Here is a 14,486-nt window from a genome sequence, read left to right as displayed (position 1 = left end):
TACAAGAGCCTCCACAAAGATAGCCAGGCAATTGATCGAGGCTTATATATTATACAATGCTGAGCTAAGGAGAAAGAGGCAGGGGTCTGGGGCTTCAAAGGGGAGGAAGGCAATTCCCAGGAAGAGGGGAAGATCAAACGTTTGGTAAGCAAACATTTGTCCCTCTATGTAGGGAAATGTCCCAGATGAAAACTGCTCTTTAGCTCTCTAATGGTAGAGGACCCCTTTCTAAATTTTTAGGCAGGTAGTTTCAGTTCAGTTCAGTCGTTCAGTCGTGTCCGACTCTTCGCGACCCCATGAATCGCAGCCCGCCAGGCCTCCCTGTCCATCACCAACTCCCGGAGTTCACCCAGACTCACGTCCATCGAGTCAGTGATGCCATCCAGCCATCTCATCCTCTGTCGTCCCCTTCTCCTCCTGCCCCCAATCCCTCCCAGCATCAGAGTCTTTTCCAATGAGTCAACTCTTCGCATGAGGTGGCCAAAGTACTGGAGTTTCAGCTTCAGTATCATTCCCTCCAAAGAAATCCCAGGGCTGATCTCCTTCAGAATGGACTGGTTGGATCTCCTTGCAGTCCAAGGGACTCTCAAGAGTCTTCTCCAACACCACAGTTCAAAAGCATCAATTCTTCAGTGCTCAGCCTTCTTCACAGTCCCTCTCTCACATCCATACATGACCACAGGAAAAACCATAGCCTTGACTAGACGAACCTTTGTTGGCAAAGTAATGTCTCTGCTTTTGAATATGCTATTTAGGTTGGTCATAACTTTCCTTCCAAGGAGTAAGCGTCTTTTAATTTCATGGCTGCAGTCACCATCTGCAGTGATTTTGGAGCCCCCAAAAATAAAGTCTAACACTGTTTCCACTGGGAGGAGGTAAAAAGCTTTTCTTGAGTCGGCTGCGTCTTGACTGCGTTCAACGCCAAATATTTCATACACCAAAATGGCACATTGTGGGGTGGTACCTTCTGCTTCATTTCAGGTTAAAGCAACAAAGAGTAAACATAAAAGTGCATTAACAAGAAAGGGAATTTAGAAATGAAGCACTGTGCCATGAGAGGGGAAGTCTGCCACCTGCTGGCAGAAAAGCAGAATTGCATGAGTTTCCTGATCGCTGTTTTTTTTTAAGGGGGGAACATCTAGACAGCATATTAAAAAGCAGAGACATTACTTTGCCAACAAAGGTCCGTCTAGTCAAGGCTATGGTTTTTCCAGTAGTCATGTATGGATGTGAGAGTTGGACTGTAAAGAAAGCTGAGCGCCAAAGAATTGATGCTTTTGAACTGTAGTGTTGGAGAAGACCCCTGAGAGTCCCTTGGACTGCAAGGAGATCCAACCAGTCCATCCTAAAGGAGATCAGTCCTGAGTGTTCACTGGAAGGACTGATGTTGAAGCTGAAACACCAATACTTTGGCCACCTGATGCGAAGAACTGGCTCATTTGAAAAGAACCTGATGCTGGGAAAGATTGAAGGCGGGAGAAGGGGACGACAAAGGATGAGATGGTTGGACGGCATCACCGATGCAATGGACATGAGTTTGGGTAAACTCCAGGAGCTGGTGATGGACAGGGAGGCCTGGTGTACTGCAGTCCATGTGAGCAATTGCACTGATCTATCAGGTAAGGTTCACGACATTAGATTTCAAATAAGTTATTATGTGAAGACATAAATTACAACCTATAAAAGGAGAATAAAGATTGAAGTAGGATTTCAGATTCTCTGTATGCTTAATTCAATAATTATTTTTAAAACAAGTAAAAGAGGAATACATGGAAATGTTTTAAATAAATTATAGGGAACATTTAAACTGCTATGAAAAATTTAGGATAATCCAAAACACTTTGCAAAATTATAAAATCTGTCGGGGAGGGAAATCAATTTTCCCTCTACTCTTCTAGGTTACTGGCTGAGACTCCACTGTAATGAAAGACAGATTAGCAGGAGAAAAACAAGTTTAGTAACATATACAGTATACTTCCTGTATACATCAGAGATACCCAGGAAAACTGAGTTAACTTCCACAATGACCCAAGCCATCAGTGGCTCAGATGGCAAAGACTCCACCTGCAATGCAGGAGATCTGGGTTTGATCCCTGGGTTGGGAAGATACCCTAGATGAGGGCATGGCAACCCACTCCAGTATTCTTGCCTGGTGAATCCCCATGGACAGAGGAGCCTGGGGGGCTACAGTCCATGGGGTCACAAAGAGTCGGACACGACTGAGTGACTAAGCACAGCGCATCACCTACATACCATCTTTAGCTAAAGACAAAAGATGCGGGGGAAGGGAAAGCCAGGTTTTCAGGCAAAGCTCAATAAACAAGGGTATGGTTATGTGGAGTTGAGATTTTTAAGAGTTTTTATGTGTTTATGTGCTCAGTTGTGTCCAACTCTTTTCAACTTCACGGGCTGCAGCCTGCCAGGCTCCTTTGTCCATGGAGTTTTCAGGCAAGAATACAGGAGTGGGTTGCCATTTCCTCCTCCAGGGATCTTCCAGGGAACGAACCCGCATCTCTTGCCTCTCCTACATCAACAGGTGGATTTTTTTTTTAAATTACTGAGCCACCTGGGAAGCCCAAGAGTTTCAACAGACTCAGTCATTGCCCTCTTCCTGGTACAGAAAGGGAGACAACCCTACAAATGGAAATTTTCCTTAGAAGTGTAAATTGCTCTTATCAAAGGGTAACTTCTGCTTATTTCTCAGAGTTTTTCTCGCATCAGCTGTTCTTTTTCCTTTAAAAAAAAAAAAAAAAAAACAGAGAAACAGCCTAAAATAACCCTGATACCACAGAGGCGTATTTTGGGGTTACAAACTCTGCTCCCTTTCAGATCCTATATATTTCACTTCTGCAACGTGTCAACTTTCAGCCCTCCTCTTTCTGCTGCTCCCATGGCCGTCTAGAGAGCACAGTCATTCTCTTTACTCCAGGCTTATTTTAATTCCTGCTCCTCCTGGGTGGCAGATTTGCCACCCCAAGGTGTACCTTTTTTGCATAAGGATTATTTTGAGCTGATTATTTCAGAGAAACAGCAGACACAGAGAAGCTTAGAAAACAGAGTAGACATTACCCTTGTAGCTCAGTTGGTAAAGAATCTACCCGCAATGCAGGAGGCCTGGGTTCAATTCCTGAGTCGGAAAGATTCCCTGGAGAAGGAAATGGCAACCCAATCCAGCATTCTTGCCTAGAGATCCCAAGGAACAGAGGAGCCTGGCAGGCTACAGTCCAAGGGGTTGCAAGAGTCGGACATAACTTAGCGACTAAACCTCAAGGGAAATTTATATTTTTTAATAAAAGAAATCTCCATCTGCATCGCCCTTTGAACAAGGAAGAGAAGATGATTAAAGCACACGAAATCTATCAATGGAGAATGCACTTCAATCTGAGTATCAACCTAGGTCAGGTTTATCAACTTCGCTTCTTCCACACCTCTTCTACACTCTTCTTTTTGCCTTTAGCTTCAGATGGTATAATTCTAAGCCATCCAGGAGTTACTCACTTTCCCTTGGTATTGTACATGTTAGTGAGCTTGTTTGTTTCCCTCTTGTTAGTTTGTGTTGCTATGGGGTCCCCAGTGGAGAATTTAGAAAGGTGGAGGGAAAATTATTTCTCTCTTCTCCCACACTCTTCTCCTTCTGATTCTAGCAATGCTAATTTAGTGTATCTCAGCTACCAGATTATTCATACTAAAACACATTCCAGATTTTATTAAAAAATTAAAAGAAAAACAAGCTCAAGGGATCTTTAGCAAATTATTTACAAATACCTGATAATGGAGATGTTTCTAAAATGTGGTCCAACACACACCTTTTAAAATGTTATTGCTATTCATTAACCAGTTTTAAAAAAATTAATAAAATACATGCTCATGTTACTTCAAACATTATGAAACATTAAAGGATGATAAAGTTGAAGGTTTCCTCCATAGTCTCACCCTCCCAAGTTCGACTGTCACCAGCAACAACCATCAACAGCTTCTGGTATAGTTTCTCAAGAAGCACATACACATATATCTTTTCTGGAACTACAACTGTCCCACACCTTGCTGTTTTCCCCTAATTACTATCTTTTGAGCTTTTTAAAACGTTAACTCATACAGATTTACTTTTTGCTTTTTCAAAGCTGCACAATATTTTATTATATATGTGTACCATAATTTAATCATGCACTATTACTTACTTAACCAATGTATACCACCTCCTGAGTAAATGAAAGTGCTCATTTTCCTATGTTCTCATTACTCTGCTTTCTCTTCTTCATACAGTAAATTCTGGCAGCCTCAATTTTCACTCTTTGTAAGCAATTAACCTGGAAGTTTTGTGACTTGTAAAATTTGTAATTATGCTGGTGGCAGGAATTTGAACTGTTTACTTCAATGGTTTTCAAATTTTTGTAAGCCTCAGAATCATGTGAAGAGGGGGGGACTTGTTAAATGAAGACAGTAAAGGGATTTAAGGATATGATACCTTTTAGCCAGAAAACAAAATTATTGGATAAATTAAAAATATTAGTATATAAGACCTTATGGAAAACCTGATCAAAGTTTTTGGTCAACCTAATATCTGGTCCAAGGATGGCTTCATCTGTCATGTAAATGAATTCACAACAAAAGGAATAAGCAAAAAAACCCAGTTTGTAAAGCTAAAACTTTTTTCAGGAACTGTTCTAGCTAACATGAAAATAGCTCACTAGATAAGATATCAAACTTGTCACTGCAGTTGAAAATGTGGTTAACTTGCCACATGAGGATAACACGCAGGAAACATGACAAAGGTGCTTTGAGAAGACAAAAACCATATGCCTGGCACAAACATTTCCATACTTGCAAATCTGGAGATTCAAGATGACCTTGGATATTTTCTTTGACAAAGTTAAGAGTTTAATGTATTTTCCTTATTTGAAGATATATTTTACTCAAACTGGACACATCATGATTTCTACCCCTCAAATATCACCATGTCTATCAAACATTACCCAATGTCACCTCCTATTCCTTTGAACGCCACAAAGCTTTCTGTTGATCTCTCTCTCATAACATTTATATTCTTTCATTCTAGAAATACTGTTAGGACTTTAGCTTTTAAGCTAGTAGTGACACCTATTTCGGAGAAGGCAATGGCACCCCACTCCAGTACTCTTGCCTGGAAAATCCCATGGACGGAGGAGCCTGGTAGGCTGCAGTCCATGGGGTCACTGAGGGTCAGACACGACTGAGCGACTTCACTTTCACTTTTCACTTTCACGCATTGGAGAAGGAAATGGCAACCCACTCCAGTGTTCTTGCCTGGAGAATCCCAGGGACGGGGGAGGCTGGGGGGCTGTCGTCTATGGGGTCGCACAGAGTCAGACACGACTGAAGCGACTTAGCAGTGACACCTATTTAGGGTGGTTAGCTTCTAAATCTCATTAGCATGTTATGAAGGCAGTGGCCATATCTCAGAAACTATTAATACTAAGATCTAGCTACTTCAGGTGTGGAGGAATAAATCTTTACTCTTTGGGTGGACAGAAGATCAAAGCTATTCAGAATTTATATCCTATATTGCTATTATTACCAAGTACTTGGAATAGTTGGGATGCTCTATTTTTCTATCAGCTGACTGACCACCTGTAATATTATATGTACTTTCATTTGATCAAATATTGAATACTTACTGAATGGTCAGTGATATGAAAAAAGAACAGGTACTACAGGGTAGCCTGGTAGACTGCTGATTACCTTCATACATGCCCTCTCCTTTCTTACTAACAGAATATCCATTTTGTCAGAAGGTGGTTAAGTTGCTCAAACAGACAAAATCCCTCAGCTTTACTTACAGTTATGGTGACCATATGACACTGTTCCCTCCAAGCACATGTAAGGAAAAAGTTTTGCTTATGGAGTAAGTATTCTCCTCCTTGCTCCCTCACTTCTGCTGTCTGGAAGATGGAGATGTTGGCCAGGACTACTACAGCTTGTGATCGTGAGAAAAGCCAAGGACATTTCAAAGGCCTCTTCATACCTTATATCCCTTAGTTAACACCAGTAACTGCTATCTTTTGGATTTCTTGTTACACTAGAAAAATAAAATCTGTATTGTTTAATAAAGCCACCGATTTTGGGTCTCTGTTTCTCTTAGTCAAGTGCAACTAATAAAAAAGGATGACAAAAAAACCATGCACCAATCCAGACATACGAACATACATTATAGTAAACAATATAAGAGAGTGCATAAATTGCTAAATTATGAGAAATCATCAGGAAATGCCACAGGAATTCAGGGAATATGCTTCACAGAACAAATCAAGAATGTAAAACATGTGCTAAGAAGTCATAAATTTCTGTACTGATAAAAATTAAAGTTGAGTTATCAAAATATTTTAAAAGGCTATGTGATAGTATTAACCCCCTGAAGCAGTTGTTTAAATCTTGGTTTTTCCCTGCCCTTTTTCTAAATATATCTAAATTATATATATATATATTCTATATATATATTCTAAATATATATATATATTCTAAATATATCTAAATTTAGATTCAGTAGTGGGCTTTCCACTTACAGACTAGCACTCAGAAAACATCTGATATTATCTTAAGAAAGAAGAAGGAAGATTTTGTTAGAAGTTTATCTCTAGGAAGGAAACACACTAAGGTTTCAAAAACAGCACCAGCTATTTAAGGAGTAATTGCTGATGTTCATGAGGAAGCCATAAATACTTGAGATGTGTTTAAATTAGAAATGACAGTTTAAACTGGTTGGAGAGCTTCAAGTGGCAGTTCCATCTCCCTTATTCCTGCTGTCCAAACAATTTCCACCTTCTCTGTTGCTCTTTAGGGAATAGTGTTAAGACTATACATTTATTCTGGTTTTGTGTTCCCATTTTATTTCATTGGTTAGATATGCCTACTTTGGGAGAATCTTCCCACTCCAGATTTATATAGATATAAGTAACATACATCATTACAAATTTAAGGTATACAGCATAATGGTTTGACATATGTACATTGTGAAATGAATACCGTAATCAGTTTACTCAGCATTCATCATCTTATACAGTAAGAAAGCAAAAGAAAAAAAAGTTTGTGATAAAATCTTTTAGGATTTAATCACTTAACCTTCCTATATATCCTACTGCAGCGTTAGCTACAGTCACAGTGTTAGCTAGGCTTGTACATCACAACTCTAGTGCTTATTTATAACTGTAAGTTTGTACCTCTGACCCTCCCCCCCTTCCAATTACTTTGGGAGAATTCAACAAAGGATATGAGAAAACCTGAATGACATTAAACCATCTCATTTCCTTTTTTGGAATTAGTTTCCTATTGGAGAAAAATAAGTGTTAATCTGTTGGTAAAAAGTATGACTAGAATATACTCTGCTAATGAAGAAAAGAGGAAAAGAGTTGATATATAAAAATTGGAAAGAGGTGCCATTTAGTAGGAGAAATTAAGTCAACTGGACAGAAATAAAGAATGAAGTAAGTAGACGCAGTTGGTATAAGGCTGAAAATAAGACATAATGTAAATTAAAATATGCTGAAATAAGCACCTATAAACCAGTGAGTGGTACAGTCAGCCATCCATATCTATATTGAGAGGGTAACAGGCAGGAAGGCCAGGGGTCTCCAAATGGAAGAAATAGCCTGCAAGTGTCAGACATTTTTATCTCTTAAGCCGCAGGAGGAAACAAACTAGAAATATTTTTTTCCTTTTCTATACAAATTTAAAGGGAGGTTTCTCTTAAAATACTGTGTTGCCATAATGACACCTGGTTTCGCCTGAAGTTAGCTATTCTTGAGCCTAGAGATAACCAATGCCTTTTTCTTATGGAAATGTTTGTCTTAAGCTATGCTAATGTACTATGCCTTTACCCCAAACTCTGTCTTCAAGTCGGTTCCTCCTCTTGGCCCAGAACCTACTTGACAAACCAGTATGTTATACTCAGATATTGTTCCCCTAATCTATGTAAATAAAACTATTTGTATAGTGGTCTGCCCTTCTTTAGGATTCAAGTTAATTATTTTATGGCCCAGGATAAACCATTTGGTGCCATTCTGAATTTTAAGACATTCCTTTCTTTCATTAACAGACTGCTAGTGACTATATAACATCCAGCTGAAGACTAGCAGGGGGGTACTCTTTCTGCCCCCTTCTGATGCCTGTCAGAAGCTTTCTCTATCTCCTTTATACTTTAATAAAACTTTATTACACAAAGCTCTGAGCGATCAAGCCTCGTCTCTGGCCCTGGATTGAATTCTCCTCCGGGGGCCAAGAATCCCAGTGTATTCGCGTGAATCAACAACAACCTTTCAATATGTTCCACATCAGTGATACAATCAACCAAGGACTGAAAATACGTGGGAAAAAAATTCCAGAAACTTTCAAAAAGCAAAACTTGAATTTGCTCCTCCCTGGCAACAATTTACACACCACTTACATTGTATTTACAACTGTTTACATAATATTTACACTGTATTAGATATTAGAAGTATACCTTTTTTATACTATGTTTGAGGCAAGTTAATAAAATTCTTTCAGAGCGCACTTAACTCTGAGCAATGAAACTGAATCTGGCTAAGGGATTATACAGATACATATATAAGTTTTTTTTGACTTGGGCTCAGGCAGTGGCACCCCACTCCAGTACTCTTGCCTGGAAAATCCCGTGGACAGAAGAGCCTGGTAGGCTGCCGTCCCTGGGGTCGCAAAGAGTCGGACACGACTCAGCGACTTCACTTTCACTTTTCACTTTCATGCATTGGAGAAGGAAATGGCAACCCACTCCAGTGTTCTTGCCTGGAGAATCCCAGGGACAGAGGAGCCTGGTGGGCTGCCATCTCTGGGGTCGCACAGAGTCGGACACGACTGAAGCGACTTAGCAGTAGCAGCAGCAGAGACTATTTAAAATATATGGGAGATAGTTCATAGGTTATAATTAAAACTATTTACCATTTTATAAAAGGGCCTTGAACATCCTTGGAGTTTGGTATCCAAAGGAGTGGGAACCAGCCGCCCAAGGATAGTGAGTGACTATTGCACATTCTTAAAGAGAGAGGACTGTTCCTTAGTTCTTTAAAAGGTTACCTGTCCACCTGTGTTCTCTATCCCCAGCCTTCCTGTCTTCTCTAGTACTCAGCTTGATTGATTATTCCCTTTCCTCCTCTCACTTCATTAAGCATTCTCACTGTCCTGCCTGCCAAAATGGTCACATTGCCAACCACTCAAAACCTAAGCAAAAAACAACATACGCTGAAGGCATGAGTATTTTTGCATTTAAGAGTCACTTTCTGGTTTTCTTCACTTTGTTGTTCTTTTAGTGGCTGTCTAACGCACATGGCTTTGAGCTCAACATGTGACCTGTGCAGACTGACACTGCTGACTGCCCCTTGTTTTTGGCAACGTGTTCTCTTTTCCCACATCTGAGATCTCTGTTTTCTTCCCTGAATACCCGTTATTTGTCAGTATTCTCAAGGTTTCTCTTTTCATCCTGCTGCAAAGTTATGGATGAGAAATCATAACCATTTTCACTATTACTGCCAATAAGTTAGACATTTCAGAAAGTACTGGTGCTAATCCCAATCTATCTTCTCAACTCCAGCACTATATTTTCAGTTGCTGTTGCTAATAATAGCAACAGGTAAAGTATATACTGTATATTACTATGAGCCACTATACGGCAATAATTGCTTTTCAAAGCTCTTTACTTAATGTAACTAATTTATGGACATTTCTACTTGGCTAAACAGGACAAAGTGAATTTGCTCCACATTGTCCCTGTCTGCTCTCTCTCTCCCCCTTTTGATCTTGGCTAATAATGTAGCCATTATTACCATTTAGTTTGCAATCCCCACAATGTGATTAATCTCTTTAATGATCCTAAATAATGATAAGCTCCCAAATGATAGCAATTATGCCCACTGTGTTATTTGATGTAACTTCATAACTACCCCATGAAGTAGGCAGTATTATGATCTTCCAATTAATAGGTGAGCAGGGTCAGAGAAGTTAAAAAGCCGGCTCAAGATCACATAGCTTGATAAATGAGAAAGCCTAGATTCAACGCTAGGTTTGTAGGAATCCAGAGTTTGTACTGCCAAGTCCTTTTGATTTTATCTCTGAGATGTTCATCCTCTGAGTTCTCATTTTCTAGTCTAGGCTCTAATCATCTTTCACAAGGAATACTGCCAACATCCTCCTAAATTATTTCCTTCTTTCCAGGCACTCCCCTTTCAACTTCTCCTAAGTGATCTTTATAAAATAAATTTTTGAACATGCAATTATCCTGTCCAACTACCTTTCATGGCTCCCCACTGCCTAAAAAATAAAGGGCAAACTGTTTGGAATGGCTTTACAACATTCCTTTACAATTTTGTCTCCTTGTCCACATTCCCTATCTCTTCCTTCCAAATACACATCTGTATATTATGCTGCAGCCACAATACTACTTGTCCTTATGCCTGAATTAATATTACATATTACGTATATTTAAAGATTATGGCTTCATTGTGGATTTTGTGAAAGCATTGACTTTTTTTTATCTCTACTTGGTTTAGAAGAGAAGTGATAGACCAATGCACAGTCCAAGTACATACAAGAAGGTATGGTAATGTGGGTTTTTTTTCCCCACACATATATTATACATTTTTGGTCTGGAACAAAAGGAAGCCACCAATGTTTTCTATGCAGGATAGCAACATAAACAAAATGAAAATTTTGAGATTAACAACATTTGCTCTTATGAGTACAGAAATGGAGAAAAGACTGCAATAATAATCTAAGACTAATTTAATCCTAGCATAAGAAACATGTGGGGAATTAACATTTTTTAAACTTTTATTTATGAAAGAATATTTTTGTATTCAGCCCAAAGCCAAGAGCAAAGATTGGGACAAATAGTTTCTGTGCTCAATTAGAACATAAAGTTGAAGCTAAGTATTCTCAGACATGAACCTAAAATTACATTATTTAGTACAGTGGTAAACTGTCAACTGACCTGACAATACTAGATCCTAGACGTTCACTGTGTAGTATATTATTGGGAGTATACACAGGATTATTCACTCCAGTAAGTACCAAAGAATGCAACTCACTGAGAAAAATTGTCTTGATGAGTGGGCTCTAACTACAACACAAAACATCCCCAACTTTGGAGCAAATATTGCCTATAATGCACCTCAAATGGAATTCTTCAAATACTGTCTTACAATAAAATTGGAAATAAATTTCTAAAACGTTATGTAAGAGGTTTGGTGGGGGGGGGGGGGGGGGGGGAATGAACACAAAGATACTTCCCAGCAGTTTGAGACAGGAAGGAGTAACATTTCAAATACAAAATAAACTATTCTGAGCTCCAACTGGATTAACTGTCATTTCTTTAACCACTGACAAGTTACATCTTGTCATAACCGAGCTCATCCTGGCCACGATGCAAAAACCACCGTCAGAATTGGATTGTTGCAACGGTTTGACCCGGGATGCCAGGAGGAGGGCGAAACATCCCCAGGAAGTTCCATTTCTTGAAAAAGCGGGTGTTGCTGCGGGAGGTAGTTTTTTTCCGAATTACCTATTTGCTGCCTTTTTGTTTCAATAGAGACATAACTAAGCCCACGGGAAGCCGAGCGCTGCCGTCAAGGGTCCAGACCAGGTCATCGGGCCCGCGGGGTCGCCCCAGGCGGGATGAACGGGTCCCCAGTGGGCCCCCAGCATTCCAGCAGCGGTCGGCGCGGGAAGGCGAGGCCGGACGGACCACCCCGACCCCTCACGCGCCCCGGCACGACGAGCCCCCACACTCACCATTTCGATGATCTTGGTCTTCCGGCCTGTCTTTCTCTTCAAGGTGAATATGTACTGGGCCAGCACCACCCCCGCCACCAGGGCGCACACGCTGGCGCTGGCTACCGCGCCCACCCTCGCCACCGCCGCTCGATCCATGGACCTGGCCTCTTTTGCCTCGCGGCTCGAGAAGAGGTCGCTGGAGAGCCACCGGCCTCAGAAACGCCGGCCGGTGGACAAGCCTGGACGCCCCGCCCCTCCTGCACGAGCCCCGCCCCCAGGGAGGCCCAACCCACGAGGGCCCACGGGCGGGAAGCTGGAGGGAGCAGGAGGAACTCGCCTGCACCGGAAGCCAAGGTGGGGAAGAGGGTCTTCTCAGAACCCGGGTCCGAGGAACTGCTCAAGGACAGAAAAGGGGAACTGATCGAAATCTCTCCCTCTGCTAATGAGGACCAGGCAGTGGTTCATTCCAGCCCCGCCCACTAGAAATCTGATGCCAACCACACTCAAAAATAATCCTCGGCCTTCCACCCGCCTCTGATACTCAGGACTACAACTCCCAGAAGGCATCTGGGGCGTTGCTATCTGACTTGCGCAGTAGCTTGGCTGTAAAGTGCTATGACAAGCTGCAGGGTGCAGCAAAGGTAACAAGGGAGTAAAAAGCACTCTGCAGAATATGAGAAAATACTTGCAAACTGTTTAATTGACAAGGGGTTAATATTCCAGTTTATGTTAAAAATGTCAACAACAACAAAACCCATTAAAAAATAGGCAAAAGACTTGAATAGACAATTGGTAAAGAAGTTTATGAAGCTTATCAATATCATTAATCATCAGGAAAATGAAAATCAAAACCACAGTGAGATATCACTTCACCCAAGTTAGGACAACCACTGTCAAAAAGACCAGAAAATTAAAAATGTTGGTGAGGATGTGAAGAATTGGAACTCTTGTGCACTGTTGGTGGAAATGTAAATTTGTGCAGCCACTGTGGGAAAAGTGTGGAAGTTCCTCAAGAAATTAAAAATAGAATTACCATATGATCCAGCAATCCTATGTCAGGGTATATATCCAAAAGAATCGAAAGTAGACACTCACAGAAATTTTAGCCCTTCCATGTTCATTGCAGCACTATTCACAATAGCCAAGATGTGGAAGGAACCGAAATGTCCATCAAAAGATGAACTGATAAGAAAATGTGGGAATACATCAAATGTAATACTATTCAGGTCAGTAGGTGCCCAATATGCTACTGGAGATCAGTGGCGAAATAACTCCAGAAAGAATGAAGGGATGGAGCCAAAGCCAAAACAATACCCAGCTGTGGATGTGACTGGTGATAGAAGCAAGGTCCAATGCTCTAAAGAGCAATATTGCATAGGAACCTGGAATGTCAGGTCCATGAATCAAGGCAAATTGGAAGTGGTCAAACAGGAGATGGCAAGAGTGAACGTCGACATTCTAGGAATCAGCGGACTAAAATGGTCTGGAATGGGTGAATTTAACTCAGATGACCATTATATCTACTACTGTGGGCAGGAATCCCTTAGAAGAAATGGAGTAACCATCATGGTCAACAAAAGAGTCTGAAATGCAGTACTTCGATGCAATCTCAAAAATGACAGAATGATCTCTCTTCGTTTCCAAGGCAAACCATTCAATATCACAGTAATCCAAGTCTATGCCCCAACCAGGAACGCTGAAAAAGCTGAAGTTGAACGGTTCTATGAAGATCTACAAGACCTTTTAGAACTAACACCCAAAAAAGATGTCCTTTCCATTATAGAGGACTGGAATGCAAAAGTAGGAAGTCAAGAAACACCTGGAGTAACAGGCAAATTTGGCCTTGGAATACGGAATGAAGCAGGACAAAGGCTAACAGAGTTTTGCCAAGAGAATGCACTGGTCATAGCAAACACCCTCTTCCAACAACACAAGAGAAGACTCTACACATGGACATCACCAGATGGTCAACACCGAAATCAGATTGATTCTATTCTTTGCAGCCAAAGATGGAGAAGCTCTATACGGTCAGCAAAAACAAGACAGGTAGCTGACTGTGGCTCAGATCATGAGATCCTTATTGCCAAATTCAGACTTAAATTGAAGAAAGTAGGGAAAGCCACTAGACCATTCAGGTATGACCTAAATCAAATTCCTTATGATTATACAGTGGAAGTGAGAAATATATTTAAGGGAATAGATCTGATAGACAGAGTGCCTGATGAACTATGGACGGATATTCATGACATTGTACAGGAGACAGGGATCAAGACGATCCCCATGGAAAAGAAATGCAAAAGAGCAAAATGGCTGTCTGGGGAGGCCTTACAAATAGCTGTGAAAATAAGAGAAGCAAGAAGCAAAAAGCAAAGGACAAAAGGAAAGATATAAGCATCTGAATGCAGAGTTCCAAAGAATAGCAAGAAGAGACAAGAAAGCCTTCCTCAGCAATCAATGCAAAGAAATAGAGGAAAACAACAGAATGGGGAAGACTAGAGATCTCTTCAAGAAAATTAGAGATACCAAGAGAACATTTCATGCAAAGATGGGCTCGATAAAAGACAGAAATGGTATGGACCTAACAGAAGCAGAAGATATTAAGAAGAGGTGGCAAGAATACACAGAAGAACTGTACAAAAAAAGATCTTCACTACCAAGATAATCACGATGGTGTGATCACTCACCTAGAGCCAGACATCCTGGAATGTGAAGTCAAGTGGGCCTTAGGAAGC

The 14,486-nt window shown here is 40.7% G+C and overlaps 1 protein-coding gene across 2 annotated transcripts in view; it reads right to left on the bottom strand.

The window, feature by feature from the left end:
• Positions 1–12,131, bottom strand: part of NT5C3A (5'-nucleotidase, cytosolic IIIA) — a 40,597-nt gene extending 28,466 nt beyond the window's left edge. Inside the window, exon 1 of one of the 2 annotated variants that reach the window (XM_055590441.1) lies at positions 11,773–12,131. In XM_055590441.1, coding sequence (XP_055446416.1) covers positions 11,773–11,910 — 138 coding nt within the window. In that variant the 5' untranslated portion in view covers positions 11,911–12,131. The remainder of the gene's footprint in view (positions 1–11,772) is intronic. The other variant, XM_055590443.1, reaches the window with a different exon arrangement.
• Between the last annotated feature and the right edge of the window lie 2,355 nt (positions 12,132–14,486).

This window comes from Bubalus kerabau, chromosome 8, assembly GCF_029407905.1.
Source record: "Bubalus kerabau isolate K-KA32 ecotype Philippines breed swamp buffalo chromosome 8, PCC_UOA_SB_1v2, whole genome shotgun sequence".
Taxonomy (NCBI): Eukaryota; Metazoa; Chordata; class Mammalia; order Artiodactyla; family Bovidae; genus Bubalus; species Bubalus kerabau.
This window is presented reverse-complemented; position numbering and strand designations above follow the sequence as displayed.